Genomic DNA, 24385 nt, shown 5'->3' with positions numbered 1-24385 from the left:
TTGCTCAGTGCTTTTTTTTGTTTCAGTAGAATGGTGCTTTGTTACTAACGGCAGTGGAGAACTAGCATGGGAAGGAAAATCTCTGATCTGCAGCTGAGAGAATTACTTGCTATAAAAGATTTTGTGGTAGCACTGGTGAACTATGTAATTTTGGCACCACTAGTGGCACCAAATGGAATTACAAGACAGTACTAATAATTGTATTGGTCTCACAGATACAGTAGTCCTAATAACAGCGTCAACATGTTATTGGGCTGCATATGGCATAGTTTTGCCCCAAATAGAAAACGTTTTGTTTAAAAACTATATATAGACAAGTATGAATGTCAATATTGGATTATTTGGTTTATGCTGGTTTAGTTCTGGTTAGACTTTAAGCTGCTACTTAAAGAATCAAGTTAATCTGTTTGATCAAGATACTTCTGGTGATTCACCCTTCTTTTATGTTCATAAGACCTTCATTCATGTTTAGAACACATATTAAGATATTTCAGATGACATCTGAGGCACGTTAAGGGTCCTGAGACATTAAAAACCCAAAAAATGGTTAAAACATTCTATGTGAATTCAGTGGTTCAACTGTAGTCATACGAAGCTCCAAGAACACTTTTGTGCACCCAAAAAAAAAAAAAAGAAAAAGAAAATGACCTTTTTTGACCTCTCTTCAGCCATGTCAGGTTCTTGACATTTTACTATGGGCAACACAAGGTTTGCATATATCGCTGCTTACTGTAATGGCGATACAACACATAGCCAATAGTAAACACACACTCTGATGACCTGGCTAGGAAGGGAACATTTTTGGAGATCATTTTATTAATATTATTATTTGGAATAACATGGAATGGAATATTTTGACAATGTTTTTGGTTCTTTTTCTGGAATTTGTACGTCTCATGACTAGGGCCAGACGGAATCTGCGGACATTTTTTGCAATTTCTGTGGAGAATTTTGGTAAAAATCTGTGGATTTCTGCTTAATTATTTTGGGAGTATCATAACTCAAACCTTAATATGTGAAATAAAAAATTATATTTTTTTAACTTTTATTTAATGTTTAAAATGCAAATCCAATTAGATTCACTTTATTTGGTAAACAAAGCAAGTCTCTCATATAATATATCTACTAAAGGACAGAAAATATTACTGTACAAACTGCATTGTACCTAAATCAGATGAACATTTTCATATTAGTCAATAATATTACTGTAATTAATTTAAAAACTGAATAAATATAGATTTACACACATTTACTCACGTAAATAAACAGAATTAATAATGGGCTAAAAATCTGCGGACATCTGCAGAATTCTGCGCGCGCAGATTCCGTATGGGCCTACTCATGACCCTTGCTGTCTATGCAGAGTAAGAGCTTCCGGATTTCATTTTAAATATTGTGTTCTGAAGTTGAACGAAGGTCTTAGGTGAGTTTAGAGACATGAGAATGAGTAATTAATAGCAGAATTTTCATTTTTGAATGGCCTAATTCTTTAATTTATTAAATTAACCTGCACACCAGCATCCAGAACCATTTCCTGGTAAGAAATTTGTGTTATTTGAATATGATCGGAATGCACTTTGTGACCAAATACTTAGGACCAGGATAGCATCCTAGAGCTGAAGGTATTATAGGGTCAGACTCCTCAGCTGCAGAGCGCTTGTCCCGTCTCATGCATGATGGTCCCCTCTTGGCAGGTGCCAGCAGAAAGAGCTACTTCTTTTCTTTTCTTTTTTTGTTTTCTTTTCTTCTCTCTTTTTCTCTTCTCTTCCTCTCTCCTCTCCTCTTCTTCTATCTTCTCTTCGCTATCTTCTTTATTTTTCTCTTCTCTTCTCTTCTCTTCTCTTCTCTTCTCTTCTCTTCTCTTCTCTTCTCTTTTTCTCTTGCCTTCTCCTTCTTCTCCACAGTCAGCATGGCTTCCAGATTTGTTCCAGCTGCCCTGCAACTTGTTAACAACTCTGATTTGCACTGCATGACATGCCAGTATACAGTATTAAGTAATTGATATATGTTATTAACCACTGAGAATAATTTCTTCTCTGTCAAAATGACAATAGCCTACTGTCTGTTTCAGCTGTGCGCTATATATAACTCAATATTATTTGCTTTCAAATGACAGAAAATTAATTTTTGATTCTTTAATGGCGCATAGTTAGATGCAGTACACTATATGCATGTTTGCACATGTGACATCATGGGTTCACCTCCACTAAAGCTTTATATGTGTGTTAATTGATCTTCTGGCCTCAGACTTCTGTCATAGAGGCTTTATATTGAACATCTGAGGAAGACACATCCTTTAACACTAGAACTGCCACAGGGTCAGTTTAACCCATACATGTTTATGAATGTACATATCAGATTTTCGATAAAATACCTAAAGGCCTGCTCACACTGTGTGATTTTGTCAGACTGCACGATCATGGCTCCCATGTCACACTGTAAGATCTCAGCTGTCATAAAGTCAGACTGAACGACAATGAAGACGCACCAAACATGAAAGAAAACGCCCCCGGAGTCTGACGTCATTCACCCGTGACACTTTCACTATCCGGCGTTCTGAAATGATTCCTCACAGCAAATGTAAAAAATCTTTTTGCACACAGCAGGTCTCAGTAAGAAAACCAGGAAGAAAAAATTGCGTAATCAAATTCGGCGCTCTTATTGGTTCTTGGATTGAAGCAAACCAACGATCAAAGATGACAAAATCGTGGCAGAAATCTCACAGTGTAAGCAGCACTTGAGTCTCCTAGTCAGTGGACAAGGCTTCTCTGTGTACAAGAAAGACAAGTATCTGAAACGTACAACGTACCCTAAGTAAAATATTTTAGATTTGCAAAAATGTAGACAGCACCCTCTAGTGCATTTGTCATCTGAAATATGGAACAAAACATACCCCTAAGCAACGTACAGTACATTACGTTTCACAAAAATGTAGGCTGAGGCATGTATTTGAGGCTCTATTGAGTCTGGGCTTAATTTATAAGCAGGGTTTATGCTAATTGTCAATGAGAGTGCACTCGTGACCTATTTACAAATAATTGGAACTTACAATACACGTTTAATATTTAACTTAAGTTTCATTTTAAGTGCAAATTTCTCCAAATTTACTTCTATATTTACTAATATTTTATGAATGAACCCAATGACCTTTACAACAAATTGTGTTATTTACAACCCGATTTTGTTAAAAAAGCTTAACACCTGATTAAATATGTGACAGTTATAAATAAATAACTTTTTATATAGTGCTTTCATTGTCAGTTATAGTCAAAATGGATAATATGGAGCAATTAATAAAATAGTCATGACAGTTATTCTTTTCTAGTTTGCTTTTGAGAACACTATTGACTGGGTTTAGGGGAAAAGGTGGGCGGGTCAGTTGATAGCAAGTTGCAATACGCACCACAAGCTGACCGGCGTCTCTCACAGATGTGCAAGAAGCACGTTGAGATTTGCAGGAATGTACATGGCGTCCTCTGGTGGATTTAGAAGAAGGACTTGCAGATGGCATGAGAAAACATGGTCCAGTAACATACCGTCAAAAATGTACACAGCAAATTTTTTTTTATATATCACGGTTCCCAAAAATGTAACCCTGGACATGTTTCTCCAATGAGCCTGGGTTAAAAACAGTCACTACTCTATATACCTACATCACTATATCACAATGACAAAACCATATAAGCAAACTGGTGAAAATTAATAACAAATTCAAGATAGCAATGATGATGGCTGCCTCTGGGTTTGTTTTTGTCCTATCTTTAGATCAATGTTTAGCTCAAAAAGCTAAAGAACTAATTAGCTAGATTGACTTTGCATGGTGTGAGGGATCAACCAAAGGATGTGTCTTCACTCAGTGGTCATTTGTCAGCAGATTTACTGCACCACGCCTGGTCTGGTGTCATCTTTTCTTACATAGAGGATGAGGTCAGGTCAGCTGACGAGGGGTCGAGGCGTTCAAAGTTCTGTATGTGATCTTTTGACCCCTGTGCTCTATTTGTCTCTCTGTCCCGTTCCAGAGCGGCTTCACCCCTCTCCATATAGCGGCTCATTACGGGAACATTAACGTTGCGACCCTGCTGCTGAACCGCGGGGCTGCCGTTGACTTCAAGGCAAGGGTAAGGACGCAAAGCTGAATGGATATAAATCCATTATAGAAATGGACAGGGAACTATAGGGTCACGGCATGGTCATTCACTCTATTCAGGGCCTTCTTTAGTCCCTGAGGAAAATCATTTCATTTTTAAAGTATTAACTAATTGAATTAAGTCACAATAAATTAAAATGATATGTAATATATATACAGTTATAGTCAGAATAATTAGCCCTCCTGAATTATTATAATATATATATATATATATATATATATATATATATATATATATATATATATATATATATATATATATATATATATATATATATATATAGTTATAGTCAGAATAATTAGCCCTCCTGAATTATTGAACAATAGCTTACACCTTTCAGCTTAGAGGACTGGTGTCCTGATTTTTTATCCTACCCATCAGATTATGCTACAAACACTGTATTTGAATGGTTCTGAGGTTAGGGTTAGGGATTTGGTAGGTTAGGGCGATATTACAATTTCATATCATACTGCTTCACATTAAAATTTACACTGGTAGCAAAATATGCTGGGTAGCTTATTGCTTCATCAAAATGTGCTACCTACTTGTTGAATGGTACGTGGGACAATCTGAGATAGTAGGACAAATTGACAGAACACTGAAAATAACTGTTGTATAATAGCTAATAAATTCCATAACTCAGCTGCTTCAACTCAACCCATATCAAAACAATAATATTTTTAAAAAGTTTAAACACCCGATCCAAACACTGCATACACAGATTGACCCAGTGTATTTCTTTATCTCATTAATACATGGAGTGAAATTTGATCAGATACATCTAATATCCAAATCTGTTTTATATGAAGAAAATGCATCCATTAGTACGCTCAAAAATTCAACGCGACACAGTTTTAATAATAATAATAATAATAATAATAATAGTAATAATAATAATGATACTAATAATAAAAATAATAATAGGTGACACATTGGAATGCTTCAGCCAGATCTATACACAGATCAAATATATGTTTTTTTAATGCGTCGTAAAAAAGGACATCATGGGAGTTTAGTGGATGTTTTGAGCCATCACTAGAGGGAGGTGTAGCTCAGTATTACTGTGCACTTCATCTGCGTCATTGCAGATACATACAGATACAATCTCTCATGTGCAACATCATAAAAATCCTCATAATGAAACACTTTGTACATCAAAAACCTGATATCATGCTCCTAATCCACTAGCAAATTAAGAAGCAACAGAAAGCAACCGATTTATAATGCTTCATAAATACAGAATTTTAGACTGAAATAGGAATTATGATTATTATTTTATCGATCAAAGATATCAGTGGCTTCTGTTCATAAAAAAAATAAATAAATGAATAAAAATATTAAATTTGTTCATTCATTTTCATGTCTTCATAGTCAAAAATTGCTGTTGTCGTTTACTTATCCATCACAAATAGACTTCCACTGTTGTCCCTAATAGTCTGTACTATTCCAACATTCTTCAAAATATCTTCTTTTGTGTTCAACAGGAGAAAGAAACAATCAGGTTTGGAATCACTTGAAGGAGAGTAAATGATGAGTAGTTGTTCCTTTTTGAGTGAACCATCCCATTAAATGAGTTTTAAATTATAGACCAGGTAATCCTGACACTGTGGCCCAGTGGTTTGCACTGACGCCTCACAGCAAGAAGGTCGCTGGTTTGAGTCGCAGCTTGGCCAGTTGGCATTTCTGTGTGGAGTTTGCATGTTCTCCCAGTGTTCCCGTGGGTTTCTTCCGGGTGCTTTAGTTTCCCCCATAGTCTAAAGACATGCGCTATAGGTGAATTGAATAAACTAAATTGGCCATAGTGTAGGAGTGTGTGTGTGTGAGAGTGTATGGGTGTTTCTCAATACTGGGTTGCTACTGGAAAGGCATCCGCTGTGTAAAACAAATGCTGGATAATTTGGCGGTTCATTCCGCTGTGGCGACACTTAAAGAATAAATGGACTAAGCTGAAAGAAAATGAATGAATGTATTCCTATTACGGATACACTGATCATGGATAGTGACATAACATTCTCTCTCATGCCAGTTTCCCCTGATCAGTAAATCTGACCTTTTTAGTTTAAAGGTCTTCTTATTTACCATTAATAAATTGTAACAATATGCTGTATTACATTTATATAAACATTGATCATATAATAATGGCCTTCTAAAGTAGGTAAACCATCTTTCTCATGACGTTGCAAGGTTACTAAGACAGGGCATGACTATTTAGGGTGTTTACACCTCCTTAAACCTCCTTAAAGTTCAAGAAGCAAGTAAAGCTCAGATCACCAAACATTTGAATTAAAACATTTTTGACTATCCCAAAAAAAGTAAATTCTGTCTTCATTTTCTCTTTCTCCACTTGTCACAATCCTGTTTGAGTTTCTTTTTTCTGTTGAACACAAAATAAGATATACTGAAGAATGTCAGAAAAAAACAGCCGTTGACTTCTGTATTATTTTTTAGTTCCTACTATGGATGTCAAGTCTCTCTGTCGTTGGGTGTAATGACTTGTAATGAGTACACATTGCACGTTTGCTGCATTTATAAAGTGTGTGTGTATTGAGGTTGGTCTGTCTGATGGTTTTTTTTTTTATGTATGATTTGATTGAATGTAACTTATTGTTCTACTTTGCCCATCAGCATATTATACACTCACCGGCTACTTTATTAGGTATACCTTACTAGGACGAAGTTGGACCCCGTTTTTGCCTTCAGAACTGCCTTAATCCTTCGTGGCATAGATTCAACAAGGTACAGCAAATATTCCTCAGAGATTTTGATCCATATTGACATGATAGCATCACGCAGTTGCTGCAGATTTGTCGGCTGCACATCCATGATGCCAATCTCCTGTTGCACCACATCCCAAAGGTGCTTTATTGGATTGAGATCGGGTGACCGTGGAGGCCATTGGAGTACAGTGAACTCATTGTCATGTTCAAGAAACTAGTTTGAAATTATTCGCGCTTTTATGACATGGCGCTTTATCCTGCTGGAAGTAGCCATCAGACGATGGGTACACTGTGATGCTCAATTGATAGTAATGGGCCCAAAGTGTGCCAAGAAAATATCGCCCACACCATTACAACACCACCACTAGCCTGAACCGTTGATACAAGGCAGGATGGATCCATGTTTTCATGTTGTTGATGCCAAATTCTGACCCTACCACGTGAATTTCACAGCAGAAATCAAGACTCATCAGACCAGGCAACGCTTTTCCAATGTAAACCCTTAGAGATGGTTGTGCAGGAAAATTCCAGTAGATCAGCAGTTTCTAAAATACTCAAACCAACGTCTGGCACCAACAGCCATCACCATTCTTCCCCATTCTGATGCTCGGTTTGAACTGCAGCAGATCGTCTTGACCATGTCTATATGCCTAAATGCATTAAGTTGCTGCCATGTAATTGGCTGATTTCGAAATGTGTGCTAACGAGCAGTTGGACCGTGTACCTAATAAAGTGGCCGGTTAGTGTATATAGCTTAACTGCAGGTTGAAGGAAAATAGTGCGGTAAACACTAAATACAGCACTAAAATATACTCAAATAAAATAAAAAGTGCACATTTTTAGAAGTACAATTCAGAAAAACTACTTTATTACGGTAATTTGGTTATTTGTAATGTGTTACTTTGCCTAACTGCTGGTATTATAAAGTAAATAGTAACCAATATTATATTTCCATTGCATGTAAACAACCCTTTTCACTTGATTATGTGTCTGACAATTAGTTTGGTCTTTTTTTCTATTGTGGCAGAATGACATCACGCCTCTCCATGTGGCATCGAAAAGAGGAAATGCCAACATGGTCAGGCTTCTTCTGGAGAGAGGAGCCCGAATCGACGCCAGAACCAAGGTCAGTGCTGCGAGCAGTAAAAACCAAACAGACCGTCTTTCTTTCGCAGCTCTATATTTATCTCATCAGAGGAAGTGAGCACATGGTTTCCCCAAATGCCTTCATTGCACAACCCACATGCGTACATTGCAGAGCAAAGAAAAGCTTGGAAAGGAAAAGCTGCAATTTCTGAACTAATTGAATATCACGTTTCAGAGGGAACTAATTCAATTGCTGTTAGTGTGTGTGGGAGTTTCAGCTGCTCTCTTACAAGCTCAAGATGCTTTTCAAGATGAACAGGGAATTTATTGGCAGGAATAATTGAGAGATACATGCCATTTGATTCTAATAAATGATAACAACCATAGCCTTCAGGTTACATGTGTTTGGCAGTGCTGTCGAAGAAAAATTGCATGCAGATGTTGCACTCATCTCCATTTCCAGCAGTGTTTTCTCTCATTGAGCCTGGTGCAATGCAACTTCAGACATGACGCAAGTTTTTTTTACTCGTTTCAGCCCAGGTATCCTTTTTAATGTTCTGCACCATGTTATTTAAATAGAAAATGCATTTGTGCCCATGGGTGAACTGGTCTGAAAAGGAGGTGTGTTAAGGCACATTATTGCTATTTTGAGGCAACTGATGTAGACTGTGAATTTAGAGTATGCTAGTGATGCAAAATACACACACGTGCTACTTTTTACACACAAGTATGTGCAGCATCTTAAATGTTTCATATTTAAAGATGTTTATGTGCTGTTGCGCATCCCTGTGTGTGTAAAAAGTAACTTGTGTGCACGTTTTGGATCACTAACACACTCTAAAATCAGTGGTTCTCAACCTTATTACTGATGGACCACCATTTTGCATGTGTCCTTTGTTTGTCTTGCAGCCTTTGCATAGTGCGGCATCATCTGATCACAACTCTTAAAGGGAATGGGAGATGAAAGTCTGATTGGTCTAATGCATGTTACGCCCAAAACACAGGCTGCATCCGAAACCGCATACTTCCATACTATGTACATACATACAGTATGGTAAAATCAGTATGCGAGCCGAGTAGTATGTCCGAATTCATAAAATTAGAAAATCAGTACTACTTCTGGCGAGATTCTGAAGTGCGCATCCCATGCACTCTGTGCTATCCCATGATGCTCTGCGAGAGAATTCATGAATGGGACTTAAGCGATGCAACTGACGCAGGTAGGTCACAAAATGGCAGATGTAGTACGTTCAAATTCCATTCATACTTCTCACATTCATACTGTATAGAACGTACTTTTCTAACGGTTGAGTAGTACGTTTAAATTCAAATGCAGTACCTACTGAGAAGTAGGCGGTTTCGGATGCAGCCACAGACTTTTTTTACGTCCTTAAAATACCAAAAGTGGATTGGCATTCTGAGCCTATTGTGTGTTTGTTTGACATATTGCCATATCTATGTAGTAGTTGATGGAATAGAATGATGATAATGACTGACGTTTGTAGATTCTGGGATCAAAGCTACTTTTTACACACACAAGTATGCGCAGCATCTTAAATGTTTCATATTTAAAGATGTTTATCTGCTGCTGTGCATCCCTGTGTGTGTAAAAAGTAACATGTGTGCACTTTTTGGATCACTAAAACGCTCTAAAATCAGTGCATCTCAACCTTATTCCTGATGGACCACCGTTTTGCATGTGTCCTTTGTTTGTCTTGCAGCCTCTGCATAGTAGGCCATGATCTGATCACAACTCACTCTTAAAGGGAATGGGAGATGAAAGTCTGATTGCGCATCCCTGTGTGTGGAAAAAGTTACATGTGTGCACGTTTTGGATCACTAATACGCTCTAAAATCAGTGGTTCTCAACCACATTCTTGGTGGACCACCATTTTGCATGTGTTCTTTGTCTGCTACACCCTTTTCAAGTCTTGCAGCCTCTGCATAGTGCGCCGTGGCTTGATCACAACTCACTTCTAAAGGGAATGGGAGATGAAAGTCTGATTGGTTTAATGCATGTTACGCCCAAAACACAAACGTTTTTTACATCCTTAAAATACCAAAAGTGGTTTCGCATTGTGAGCCTATTGTGTGTTTGTTTGACATATTGCCACATCTATGTAGTAGTTGATGGACTGGGATGATGATAATGGATGATGTTTGTAGATTCTGGCATCTAAGCTACTTCTTACACACACAGGTATGCTCAGCATCTTAAATGTTTCATATTTAAAGATATTTATGTGCTGCTGTGCATCCCTGTGCGTGTAAAAAGTAACGTGTGCACATTTTGGATCGCTAACGTGCTCTAAAATCAGTGGTTCTCAACCACATTCCTGGTGGACCACTGTTTTGCATATGTCCTTTGTCTGCCACACTCTTTTCAAGTCTTGCAGCCTCTGCTAATGAGCTGAGGATCTGAATCAGGTGTGTTTGTTCAAGGAAACATGGCAAATGTGCAGAGCTGGTGGTCCTCCAGAAACATGATTGAGAACCACTGCTCTAAATATAAAAACAAACAAAAAAACCCTGCGCTATTGACTTTAGAGCAGCTTTTAGTCATCTAAAATGCACAAACACATTACTTATTACAGAGGGATTTGCAGCAGCACAGAAATACCTTTAAATATGAAAAATTAAAGGAAAAAATATAAACAATTATTATTGTATATATATATATATATATATATATATATATATATATATATATATATATATATATATATATATATATATATATATATATATATATATATATATATATATATATAAAAAAGCTGCTACCTCCTCCCATGCTTTCTTCACCTCAGGGGGCTTTGGTGGCTGTAGATGGCCTGCTTGCTTTAACTTGGCACACAAGCATTTTCCTCACTAGTGAAGTGGTCAGTTTTTCTGCTTACAAAGCCTGCCATGTAAATAGAAATTGCACCATGGCACGATCACAAGTCACACTTAATGGGAATGGGAGATGATTTGATTGGTTTAATCCAAGTGATGCCCAAAGCACACCCATAACTTATTAAGACAATAGAAACAACACTTTTAGACCATTCACTGGGACCGTTTTTCCATTCTTAAAATAGCATAAGTGGACTCGCACAAGCCTTAAAGTAAGTGCACTTTAGACTGTGTGCTTAGATCAAAGGTGTCAAATCCAGATCCTGGAGGGCCGCAGCTCTGCACGGGTTCCAACCTTGCTTCAACAAACTTACCTGTCGGCTTCAAACAAGCTTGAAGGACACAATTAGTTTGATCGGGTGTGTTTAATTAGGGTTAAAGCTAAACTGTGCAGAGCTGCGGCCCTCCAGGAACTGGATTTGACGTCTGTGGCTTAGATTGTTAAAATAGAGCCCATTGTGTGTTTGTTTGACATATTGGCACATTTACGTACAGTATGTAGCACTCAAATGGAATGGAATAAAAATAATAGATGACGTTTTTCGATTCTGGGATCTAAGTGAGTCGTGTGTAATATGTGTGTTTGTTTTCTAATCTCCAGGACGGTCTGACACCTTTACACTGTGGAGCGAGGAGCGGTCATGAGCAAGTGGTTGAGATGTTGCTGGATCGCGGAGCACCCATCCTTTCAAAAACAAAGGTTAGAATTGGGGTTTCGCCTTCAAAAGCACAGATCACCATAATACACATATTCTGCCACTGAATATGCCATAGATTGTGAATGGCTGTTTCTTTGGGCTATTATACAAAGGGTGTTTGCCATATTTACATTGTTAAAGCTGATCTGTGAGCACTTTTATGTGCTTCTGCAAGCATAGCTCTATGCATGTGCATTTATATTTGTAGTAGACTTCAACACAATCCAAAATCATGCTGGTTAAAGCGAAAATTTACTTCAAAATGAAAATTCTGCCATCATTTACTCATGCTCCACTCATTTGAGATTCTTTCTTCTGTTGACCACAAGGGAAGATGTTTTGAAGAAGGTCCTACATTCACTTCCACAGTAATTTTGTTCCTACTAAGGATGTCAGTCGCTGCTTTCTTTCAACTTTTTTTTAGAAAATCTTATCTTGTGTTCAAAAGAAGAAAGAAATTCAAGTTTGAACCACTTGAGTAGGGGTGAATGGTGAGAAAGTTTTCATTTTTGGGTGAACTGTCCCTTTAATAATTTACCATAGTTTAAAAATCTGTGGTATTATGTTAATGCAGTACATACAGTGTAAAACAAACCAACATACTGTATTATTAGCACTGAAAAGTCAACATTCTTCTTCAGAAAATGTCATTTAAATCAACCAGAGACTACACAATGTTGTGGTTTCTAAATTCAAAACTCATAGATTTTTTCATGAGTGATCAAATATTGGTATCTCTGGAGTGGTTGAAAGAGGAATCAATGTATACATATGTATGGTTCCCTCACCTTAACATCAATTCAATTGCATCTGACATACGCCCTTCTATAGAACACAAATGGAGATATTTAGTGTGTTCTTGCTGCTCTTTTCCATATATATGTATGAATGAGAACATTGTGAGCTAAACAAAATGAAATTCCGAGCGCATATCTTTTTGTTTTGATGGTGGATTTGTTTGTTTATTATTTGGGTTTTATTTATAAAAGCAGCCTTTTTTTTACTTTTTTGTCACACCTTTTATTAATGATTTGATTCAATGCAACTTAACCCTAATAAACAGGTAAATAATGTTACAAAATGTATCAGTAATAAAGCATTTTCAACTATAAAACAGCTTTATAGAAGATTATGTGTTCATTATTAATCTCAGACAACTTCAGTATGGATTCAAAATACATGCAAAGCTCCTCAACTATGAAATGAGGCTATAAGCAGATTGACAAAAACAATAGTATGCAGTTGAAGTCAGTTCAGTGTTGACTCAGTTCAGTTCAGTGACACTGCAATGTTAATAAATTATGGAACAAGTTCAATACTGAAGGCATCAGAGTCATTATTCAGCTCGAGTCAGTCAATGTTGATTCAGTTCAGTTGAAAGTTGATGTTTCAACGTTTATCAATTATGAAACTATTTTGATTTAGCCATAAAGCAGCTCTACAGAAAACGACAGTGTCGACTTTCAAACCCCGACTTTGGAATCAACTTTTGTGTTGTTTTCTAGGAAGGGTTACATTCGTTTAGAATGACAAGATGGCGAGTAAATGACATAATTTTTTGAATGGCCCCTTCCTTAAGTGTATGCAGATGTGACATTATCACTTTTTCTTCAGTTTTTTCCATTGCATCACTGAACACTTTCCTGGAATCTGAAAAGCGAAGCAAAACATGGTCAGAGACTTCTCGCCAAATTAGATAACATCCGGGCCAATTAATGTCACAATAGAGCACTTGTTTTCGTATAAATATTGACGTATAAATAGCCTCACGCTGTTCTTTTACCCCAGATGTCCTTTTTTTTTGAAAGGGATATTATTTTGTCTGAATATTATCCAAATTCTTCAAGGCAGGGTTCATATGGTTGTGGAAAACCTGGAAAAGTCATGGAATTTTGACAAGGCGTGGAAAGGTTTTGGAAAACTAAATAAACAACCCGATGGAATATATCATGGAAATTTGTTTAAAAATACACTCACTGGCCACTTTATTAGGTACACCTGGTAAACATGGTCAAGCAGTTCAAACTGAGCATCAGAATGGGGAAGAAAGGTGATTTAAGTGACTTTGAACGTGGCATGGTTGTTGGTGACAGAAACTCCTGTCAGCTAAGAACGGGAAACTGAGGTTATAATTCGCACAGACTCACCAAAATTAGACCATAGAAGATTGGAAAAACATTGCCTGCTCTGATGAGTCTCGGATCCATCCTGCCTTGTATCAACGGTTCAGGCTGCTGGTAGTGGTGTAATGGTGTGGGGGATATTTTCTTGGTACACTTTGGGCCCATTAGTACCAATTGAGCCTCGTGTCAACGCCACACCATACCTGAGTATATTGTTGCTTGTAATTACATTAATATAAATTGTATAGACACTGTCACTATTTTGCACAAACTGCAAATTGTAAATACTGGTATGTTTTGGGAGTTTTGTAAGTATTTTACATCCAGTGAGCTTGAGTAACTCCCACCCCTCAAAAAAGTTACAGCGAGCCATTAAGATTACAGAGTATTTTGTCATTGTTTTGTGCAATATGCGTCTTATGTTATTGTAGCCCAATTTCTGATTGACTGACATACGTTTGCAACAAATTAATGTTGATTAAGGACCACAGATCTTAAATATTTAAAATTGGCCGTAGTGTGTGAGTGTGTGTGTGTGAATGTGAAAGTGTATGGGTGTTTCCCAGTACTGGGTTTGTATGTGAAAGGGCATCTGCTGCGTAAAACATATGCTGGAATAGTTGGCAGTTCATTCCGCTGTGGCGACCTCTGAATTAGAGACAAGGCCTAAGAAAAATGAATGAATAAATGAATGAATGATTTTGCGAGTATCAGAACTAAAAACCTAATATATGAAATAAAAAAATATACCTTTTTAACTTTTATTTAGTGTTTACAATGCAAATCAGATCCACATATTTCGTAAACAATGCAAGTCTCTCATATAATATATCTTCTAAAAGACAGAAAAAAATGTACAAATTGTATTAGAAATAAATCATATGAACATTTTCATATTAGTCAATAATATAACTGTAATTAATTTAAAAACTGAATAAATATAAATTCACACACATTTACACAAGTAAATATATAGATCAGTGATGGGCTAAAATTCTTCATGCACAGATTCCTTATGGGCCTAATCATGAATATTTACCTCAAAGTATTGGAAAATTTCTAGTAGTAAAATGTGTATGAACCTTGCAGAGGGATGATAAACTGTTTAAGATTTGATCTGTCTGTGATTCCTATGATGCCAGAAAAATAGAGAAGTGAAAGTCGTTCAGTTATTTTGATTTCGTCATATCTTAAACTGCTGTTTGTTTCAACAGAATGGCTTGTCGCCGCTGCACATGGCCACGCAGGGAGATCATCTGAACTGCGTCCAGCTCTTGATTCATCATGAGGTGCCTGTGGACGATGTCACCAACGATTACCTGACCGCCCTGCACGTCGCTGCACACTGCGGACACTACAAAGTTGCCAAGGTCCTAGTGGACAAGAGGGCCAATCCTAATGCCAAAGCACTGGTGAGTCTTATGTGAAATAAGAGATTTTGTTATCCATGTCTGTAATATTATGTCCCCAACTGCAAAGTAAGTTCCTTATTTCATCAATGCAACTTTTACATTTAGACCCAATTCCAAAACAATTTTTTTACTACTACCTCTTCCTCTTGGCTCTTAAAGCAGAGTGTGAAGGGAAGAGCTTCAAAATGTACCCTTAGAAATGGGACAGCACTACAACACCTACACACTTCATCATATGCCATCACAAGCTCTTACTTCATGAGCCATGTTGCCGTTGTAGCTGATGTATTCGGGGAAATTGTTGTACCCCTTGGTTTCTAATGAATTTCTAGGAAAATCTCAGGTTCAAGAACTATCTACCCTTTAGCCCTGCACCTTCAAGTTAAAGAGAGTTGGGACGTCCCTACCCCTTCACATGAACTGAGGGTAAGGGAAAGGGCTAAGGGGTAGAATTGGGATCCGGTTACAAAATCCTACAGGTAGAGATCCATATTTTTTAGCCCTTTTCCACTGCCATAAGCTATTTTTTTTCCAATTCCCACACACTTGCGTTTGTGACAGCATGCAAAGGGAAGGTGCTTTACTGCTGTCACATACAGTGAGACCAAAACCACTGAGAATATCCAAACTTGCACCTTGAAAACTGGTTAGAATAATAAAAAAAAACATAAAAATAGTGCTGGGCAAAGATTAATCGCTATTAATCACATCCAAAATAATTTTTTTTAACATAATATATGTGTGTGTTTTATATATATATTTTTTTTACATATTGTGTATATATTTATTTATTATTTATGATACACACACATACTTAGAAACAAAACTATATAAACATAGATATTTTTTATAGATATTACACAGATATTTAAATTGATATTTTAAATTTAGATATTTAAATTGAAATTGTATCATGTGTGTGTGTGTGCGTCCGTGCGTGCGTGCGTGCGTGTGTGTGTGTTGTGTGACTTCACACTCAATTGAAGTCAGAATTATTAGCCCCCCTTTGATTTTTTTTTCTCTTTTAAATATTTCCCAAATGATGTTTAACAGAGCAAGGACGTTTTCACAGTATGTCTGATAATATTTTTTCTTCTGGTGAAAGTCTTATTTGTTTTTTTTTTTCAGCGAGAATAAAAGCAGTTTTTAATTTTTAACAAACTTTTTAAGGTCAAAATTATTAGCCCCTTTTAGCTATATTTTTAGGTCAGGTTTTTTTTATTATTATAAGTTTTATTATATGTTAAATTGTTAAATATTTGTTTATTAAATATGTATTTATTACTTACTGTATCAAAGTTTCAAATGAAATTATCACTCCAGTCATTATTGCTTTTATTACTATTACCATTAATAATAATAATAATAATAGTAATAATAATAATAATAATAATAATAAAAGTAATATCAAAGTGATTTCTGAAGGATCATGTGACTCTGAAGACTGGAGTAATCAAGCTGAAAATGCATCTATGAAATCACTTGAATAAATTATTAAATTAAATTATAAGCTAAATTTGAACAGTTATTTTATAGCGCAATAACATTTCACAATTTTACGATTTGTACTGTATTCCTGATTAAATAAATTCAGCCTTGGTGAGCAAGAGAAGCTTATTTTAAAACATTAAAGAAATCCTACTGACCCCAAACTTTTGACCGGTAGTGTATATATTTTATGTCTAAATAATAATAAATATGTTCTCAAATATATGCATGCATGTGTGTATTTATATGTATATACACAGTACACACGCATATATTATGTCAAAACAAACTTTTATTTTCGATGTGATTAATCATAATTCATTTTTGTCCAGTACTAATGTAAATTTGAGTCTCACTAATCACTTACGTGCATATGTAAATGTCTACAATAAAGACTAAATGTAAAGATACGTGCACGTGGTGCAAAAAGAAATATGTTTCACCCAAATTAGGAAATCAAAAAGTCATTTACTGACATAATTTTTTTTTAAACCATCTACAAAACATTACCTAAACTTATACCTAACCTTAAACTTAACCAACGGTGTTTTATATAAAAATATACAACAAAAATGCATTAGGGTAAGGTAAACTTTACATTAGGCACTTTACATGGCTTTGAGCTCTTTTCATGGGATTAATGCTGTATTTTAAGAGTTAACCAGCAAGTTTACCACAGTACAATGGAAAAGCCTAATATATAAAAATAGATATGTAATGTTGTCTTTATACTAGATTATGAATCATGCATAATGGTACGTGATTAAAGGTGATAAAATACTATTGTGCAGAGTCTTAACTAATAATTTAATATTTATAAATTGTGTGAAAAAGTATAAGTGACGGCATGGTGGCTCACTGGTTAGCACTTTCGCATCAGAGCAAGAAGGTCACTGTTTCGAGAACCCAGTTGGCACTTCTATATGAAGTTTGCATGTTCTCCTGGTGTTCAAGTGAGTTTCCTCCAGGTGCTTCGATTTCTCCCACAGTCCCCAGACAAGCGCTAAAGGTGAATTGGATTGGAACTAAATTGGCCATAGTGTATGAGTGTGTATGAGTGTGTGTGAATAAGATTGTATGGGTGTTTTCCAGTACTGGGCTGCGGCTGAAAGGCCATCCACTGCATAAAACATATGCTGGAATAGTTGGCAGTTCATTGAAATCCTGCAAATTGCAAAAATAGGTACGGTAGGTTTGGGGAGTTTTGCAATTGTTTTACATCCAGTGAGCCTGAGTAACCAATGCCTCCCCCCATCCCCCGCCCCCCAAAAAGGTACAATTAGCCAATGATATTACACAGTGTTTTAGCATTTTTTGCATTATACATCAGATATTATTTTAGCCCAAATTGTGATTGACTTACAGATGTTTTTTAAACAAATTAATGTTTATTAAGGACCACAGATATTAAATTATTTAAATGTTTTTTTTTTAAGTATTGTATAAATCTAATAATACCCCTTATTTTTTTCTTCCATATTAGATGCTATTCTCAAAATGTTATATCTGCACACTCAGATTGGAAAGTTATGACATGTAGCATGTTTTGTTTCCGCACAGTGCCATGGCGATCCGTAAAAAGCCACTCTTGGCACAGAGCACAGCGCATACTGTCATGCTCTGAAGTAATGGTTAGAGAGCGGGCGTGTCGCGGCAGTTTATGAGGAGAAAAAAAAGAAGAAAGAAAGAAAACTGTAGAAAGACAAGAAGTCTGCCAAGCATTGAGCAGCAGGAGCCACGTGTTTTCATCCGTCTGGAAACAAAGCTTTCTTAACTCTTCAGTCATCTGGTTATGGTCAAAGCACAAGCAGATTTTCAGTAGGAAGCTGGAGTAAAAACACTCTTATTTTTTTGTAGAATGGTTTTACACCACTTCACATCGCTTGCAAGAAGAACAGGATTAAAGTGATGGAGCTGCTGCTGAAACACGGAGCGTCCATTCAGGCTGTGACTGAGGTGAGTAGAGAAAGAGAGTTTGCTTTAAATCGTTTAATAACACTGAATGTTAGAAAGTTTGCTTAGGCCTTTGTAAGAGATATTGGTTGTCTGTGGAAACCAGGCTCGTAGCAACTGTGATAAATGGAGGGAGTTTGGTCTTACTAGCTTTTCAGGACTTATAAAGAAATAAATAAAAGTGTGAAGAGCATTGTCTTAAGAACAGTCGGGTTGCATTTCTCAGAGGTTTTAATGTCAAATTTAAGGGTTGTTACTAGATCAGTTAAGATTGCGGCTGGAAGTTAACAAGAATTATTTCTATTATTTATTAAATTTCCCATTTATTGTATTTTATTAATGTCTACCCCTACCCCAACCCTAAACCCAACCTTCACAGCTAAAAAGAGTAGCTGTACAGAGTATTATTAATAGCATCTATTAAATTAAACAATAAAATGTATTTTTTTAACGTCTATGCTCACCCCAACCCTAAACTCCTCCGTCACAGTAATGTAAAAACAGTAGTTGTACCAAGTATTATTAATATCATCTATTAAATTAAACAATAAAATGTATTTTTTTAACGTCTACGCTCACCCCAACCCTAAACCCAACCGTCACAGTAACGTAAAAACAGTAGTTGTACCAAATATTATTAATATTATCTATTAAATTACCCAATAAATTGTATTTTTAATGACTACCCCCACCCCAAGCCTAGACCCAACCGTCACAGTATGTAAAAACAGTAGTTGTACCAAGTTTTATTAATATTATCGATTAAATTACCCAATAAATTGTATTTTTTAATGACTACCCCCACCCCAACCCTAAACCCAACCATCACACTATGTAAAAACAGTAGTTGTACTGATTATTATTAATATAATCTATTAAATTACCCAATAAATTGTATTTTTTAACGTCTACTCCTACCCCAACCCTAAACCCAACCATCACACTATGTAAAGACAGTAGTTGTACTGATTATTATTAATATAATCTATTAAATTACCCAATAAATTGTATTTTTAAATGTCTACTCCTACCCCAACCCTAAACCCAACAGTTTACCGTTTAATAACACTGAATGTAAGAAAGTTTGCTTAGGCTTTTGTAAGAGATATTGGTTGTCTGTGGAAACCAGCATCGTAGCAACTGTGATAAATGGAGGGAGTTTGGTCTCACTCTTTTTTCAGGACATCATTTATTATAAAAAATAAATAAATAAAAGTGTCAAGAACATTGTCTTGAGCACAGTCGGGTTGCATTTCTCAGAGGTTTTAATGTCATTTGAGCAGTTCTGCAAGATATGAATGCTTTTTTCATCTCATTATTCTTTTTAAGCCAAGTTGATAGGGTTTTTAAATTTCCTAAATTCCTCATGTATTTGTTTTATTTACTGTACATTTCCTTTAAATGAAACCATTGTGCTGTTTTTGCACATAAACAAAAATATTTGCAGCTTATATTTCACAATATATTTCTGCCAGTCGATATGATGTTATCACTTCATATTATGCAACTGCATCTTTATTACATATACTTTATTACATATACTGTACTGGTTAATACATCTGACGATTCAACTTTAAAGCTCACAGCATCACTATTGTGATATTAGATATCAAAATACATTACAAAAGTGGACCGATAATATGTCCTTCTTTTTAGCTATGGAAAATATTTCAAATAAGTTACAGTGCTTCCAACAGGTTTGAAATATACTTGCGGGGGTAGTCGGATTAAAACACATTATTTACCCACATGACGTAAATAGTTAACTATAGGTGACAAACAAAACTTCATTTTAACAATAATTTTATTTATTATGACACTATTACACACTGTTTCTTTTCAATGGGTTAAAGTAAAAAAGACTGTTGAAATAATAAAAAAAGAAATCTACAATTTCTCTCCAATTTCTCTGCAGGTAAAATCTGCTTCTCTCTCTGTTTCAAGTTCGAAACAAACATGAATGCCAAAGCGTTTTAGTTTGTAATATATTAACATCATCAAATTATAAAAAGTAATCAGCAAATGAGAAATAAATGACAGAAAAAGGAATAAAAACAGACAATAATTACAAGATTAAAACGTGTAGATTATTTAAATAAGGCAAATGCGTTGATTAACCATTACTAATTGTGTACATATATTCTGCAGTCAGTTTAGACCAGTCATTTCATCCTCTTCAAGTATACAGTAACGTTTTTCTGAGTCGTTTAGATTAAAATAATGAATTATGAAATGATTCTATCGTGACTGTGTTGACAAGCGAGCGTAGGCTTAATGCAAAAATTAATACAATTAACAACAGCGTTAGAAAGTAAACATTTTTAAGATTTAGAAACCTGGCTGAACGAATGTGAGACTGTCTGTAGGCGCGTTGACAGAACTTGCGCACACTAAACGAAACAGGTAAACGAGAGAAGATTTTCCACTACTTAATCAATCGCGGATGTTTGGTTATATTGGGCGGATAAAAAAAAAGTAAAAGGATGACAATAATAGAAAAATAAATAAATAAATGTATCACTAAATATACTTAGGTGGCCGTTAATACAGTATACCTTAACGGCCCGCTCAAGTAAAGACTGTGTGGGAAGCACTGTGTTAAAAAGCAAACGTACCGCTTCTGAGAAAATGCTTAAGCATAAGCTTATCTTTAATCTAAAGCAGAATCTGGCCTCCATGAATGCAACTTCGTCAACACTTTGCAAAAAAGTGAGTAAACCTGTTGCCTTAAAATTAATAATTAAAATGAGCGTGTTTACATTAAGTACAGTCAACAAATCCCTTTAAAATCAACAGGTTTACTCACTTTTTTACTCAACTAATCAATGCTTACGGTGTATCTTCCAGTTTTACACTTGACTTTTTTATTTTTGGGAGTTTATTGTAATTCTTAAATGTATATTTGACAAATGCGACAGTATATACTCATCTTATATCTACAGCAGAATCTGCTTTCCATAAATAGCACTCCATCAACATTTTCAATCAAATCTTTACGTGAAAAAATTGAGTAAACCGGTTGCCTTTTAATTATTAATTAAATTGAACATTTTTACTTTAAGTAGTCAACAAATCACTTTAAAAGCAACAGGTTTGCTCACTTTTTTTAAAGTCAACTAATCAGTTTTTAAAGTGTAGCTTCACGTTTTACACTTGACTTTTTTATTTTTGCAGTTTATTGTAATTTTTAAATGTATATTTGACAAAAGCGACAGTATAAACTTATCTTTAATCTAAAGCAGAATCTGGCCTCCATGAATGCCACTTCGTCAACACTTTGAAAAAAGTGAGTAAACCTGTTGCCTTAAAATTAATAATTAAAATGAAGGTGTTTACATTAAGTACAGTCAACAAATCCCTTTAAAAGCAACAGGTTTACTCACTTTTTTAGTCAACTAATCAATGTTTACGGTGTATCTTCTAGTTTTACACTTGAGTTTTTTATTTTTGGGAGTTTATTGTAATTCTTAAATGTATATTTGACAAATTATACATTAAAATGTAAATTAAAATATTAATTAAAATGAACATGTTTACTTTAAGTAGTCAACAAATCACTTTAAAAGCAACAGGTTTGCTCACTTTTTTTAAAGTCAACTAATCAGTTTTTACAGTGAAGCTTCACATTTTACACTTGACTTTTTTATTTTAGAAAGCAAAAATTGAATCCCAGACATTTTAGGAGATTTAGAAACCTGGCTGAACGAATTTTTTGAAGTCCCAAAAAGGCACTCCTCTGTGGGTCCGCAGAGCATGTGAGACTGTCTGTGGGCGCGTTGACAGATCTTGCACACACTAAACGAAACAGGTAAACGAGAGAAGATTTTCCACTACTTAATCAATCGTGGATGTTTGGTTATATTGGGCGGATTAAAAAGAAGTGTAAAAGGATGATAATAATAGAAAAATAAATAAATAAATGTAGAAAGTCAACTAATCAGTTTTTACTGTGTAGCTTCACATTTTACACTTGACTTTTTTATTTTTGCAGTTTATTGTAATTTTTAAATGTATATTTGACAAAAGCGACAGTATAAACTTCCATAAAAAGCACACCATCAACATTTTTAATCAAATCTCATGTTTTTTTTTATGAGGAACACTACGAGTGTGCGTGTGAGTGTTTAAAATGTGGTAATATTCAGCATTGAGTTTGCATTGCTTTAAAGCTGCATTTTTCTGCGTCTCTTGCAGTCTGGACTCACGCCGATTCATGTGGCTGCTTTTATGGGCCATGAAAACATTGTGACTCAGTTAACAAATCACGGAGCGTCTCCTAACACAATGAATGTGGTGAGTACAACCATCCCCAACCCCGCCAACACCATACAAACAGTTGTACAAGTTTCCTTTTGATAATGAACAAAAATAAAACCATTTTAGACGTGCTCCTCTGTGGAACGTGCCATTGGTTTAGTCTCATATTTCATAAAGCCTTTTAGGGTAATAGCAGCCTCCATCTATGTGCTTAAACATACGTCTGACCACAGGTTGGAGCTCCTCTGTCTACTGTAATTAGAGTACAGTCAGACTGTAATCATGCTCGACTGTTCCCCATCAGACAGACGGTGGGCCAACAGCGAGCCACTGTTACTGTAGAAACATGCTTCAGGCTTTGTTGGGGTGCAGCTCATTTAGACAGTCAAAACAAAGAGAGTTTGGGCAGAGGGGCCGGGTTTAATGAAAGGACTGTACACACACAGGGACACATACACACACAAAGGCTTACTGTCCAAACACAGTAGTACCTTTTTTCCAGAAGCTTCCTCTGTGTGTGTTTTAGAGGGGAGAGACGGCGCTCCATATGGCTGCCAGGGCAGGACAAGCAAACGTGGTGAAATTCCTGGTGGCGAATGGAGCAGATGTGGACGCCAAAGCCAAGGTGAGTGAGAGATTAGTGCTGTTTGAAGAGACGAGTGCTGATACTTTTAATAATTATTTTTTTAGGGGTTTTCACCTTTATTACGATAGGACAGTAGATATTTCAGACAGGAAAGCTTTGGGAGCAGAGAGAGGTGAAGGATCGGCAAAGGACCTCGAGCTGGGAATTTAACTCAGGTCGCCGTGAGCACATCAGTGCTATATGTCGGCGCACAGTATCACTAGGCTATTGGCGCCGACGAGTGCTGATACTTTTGCTCAGGTTAGGGTTAAATGATTAGAACAAAGCCTTAACCCTTAGTATTTAAGTTGTCAACAAAAGCTTAAAGGGATAGTTCACCAAAGCAATTAAATTATGTCATCATTTACCCACCTTTGGCTTGTTCTAAACCAGTTTGAGTATTTTTGTTCTGGTTATATATGCTGAAGAATCTTGTAGACCTGTAAACATTGACATGCATTGTAGGAAACCAAATCGTATGGAAGTCAATGGTTACAGGTTTCCAACTTTCTTCAAAATATCATCTTTTGTGTTCAACAGACTAAAAATCAATCTCAAATGGTTTGGATGAATTAAAAGGTGAGTAAATAATGACATCATTTTGATTTTTGGGTGAAGTCTCCCTTTAAAGCCAGCGTTTCCTCTAGGATTTTTTCTAGCTGTGGCTGCAGGCCTTTTTTACACAGATCTACTGTTGCGTTATTTCAATGACAAAAGTCGTGAGCGCAGTATTACGAGTCGAGATCGCATTTATGTAATAGCCTACAGCATGCGAATCTCTTTACTTACGTGCCGATTTCCTCTGCTCATGCACAAAACTTCTTGCGCGCCCTCAAATACGCACTGCTCAAGCGCAGATCTTCTTGTGCGCTCTCAAATAAACGCTGCTAAGAGTGATTTAGTGCGTTTATGTAATGAGTATGTCTCCAACATTTATTAGATTTGCTAGGAATATTTATGAATATCTCCAATAGACCTGC

The 24385-nt window shown here is 36.0% G+C and overlaps 1 protein-coding gene across 18 annotated transcripts in view; it reads left to right on the top strand.

Annotated features, from left to right (window-relative positions):
- The window catches only part of ank3b (ankyrin 3b), a 303338-nt gene that overhangs the window by 171514 nt on the left and 107439 nt on the right, over nucleotides 1-24385 (top strand). For all 18 annotated transcript variants that reach the window (XM_056470181.1, XM_056470174.1, XM_056470182.1 and 15 more), the window contains 7 exons: nucleotides 4020-4118; nucleotides 7893-7991; nucleotides 11451-11549; nucleotides 14885-15082; nucleotides 18428-18526; nucleotides 22718-22816; nucleotides 23307-23405. In XM_056470181.1, coding sequence (XP_056326156.1) covers nucleotides 4020-4118; nucleotides 7893-7991; nucleotides 11451-11549; nucleotides 14885-15082; nucleotides 18428-18526; nucleotides 22718-22816; nucleotides 23307-23405 — 792 coding nt within the window. The remainder of the gene's footprint in view (nucleotides 1-4019; nucleotides 4119-7892; nucleotides 7992-11450; nucleotides 11550-14884; nucleotides 15083-18427; nucleotides 18527-22717; nucleotides 22817-23306; nucleotides 23406-24385) is intronic.

This window comes from Danio aesculapii, chromosome 12 (genome assembly GCF_903798145.1).
Source record: "Danio aesculapii chromosome 12, fDanAes4.1, whole genome shotgun sequence".
Lineage (NCBI taxonomy): Eukaryota > Metazoa > Chordata > Actinopteri > Cypriniformes > Danionidae > Danio > Danio aesculapii.
The sequence above is the reverse complement of the archived record's forward strand: the minus strand, read 5'-3'. Positions and strand labels throughout refer to the sequence as shown.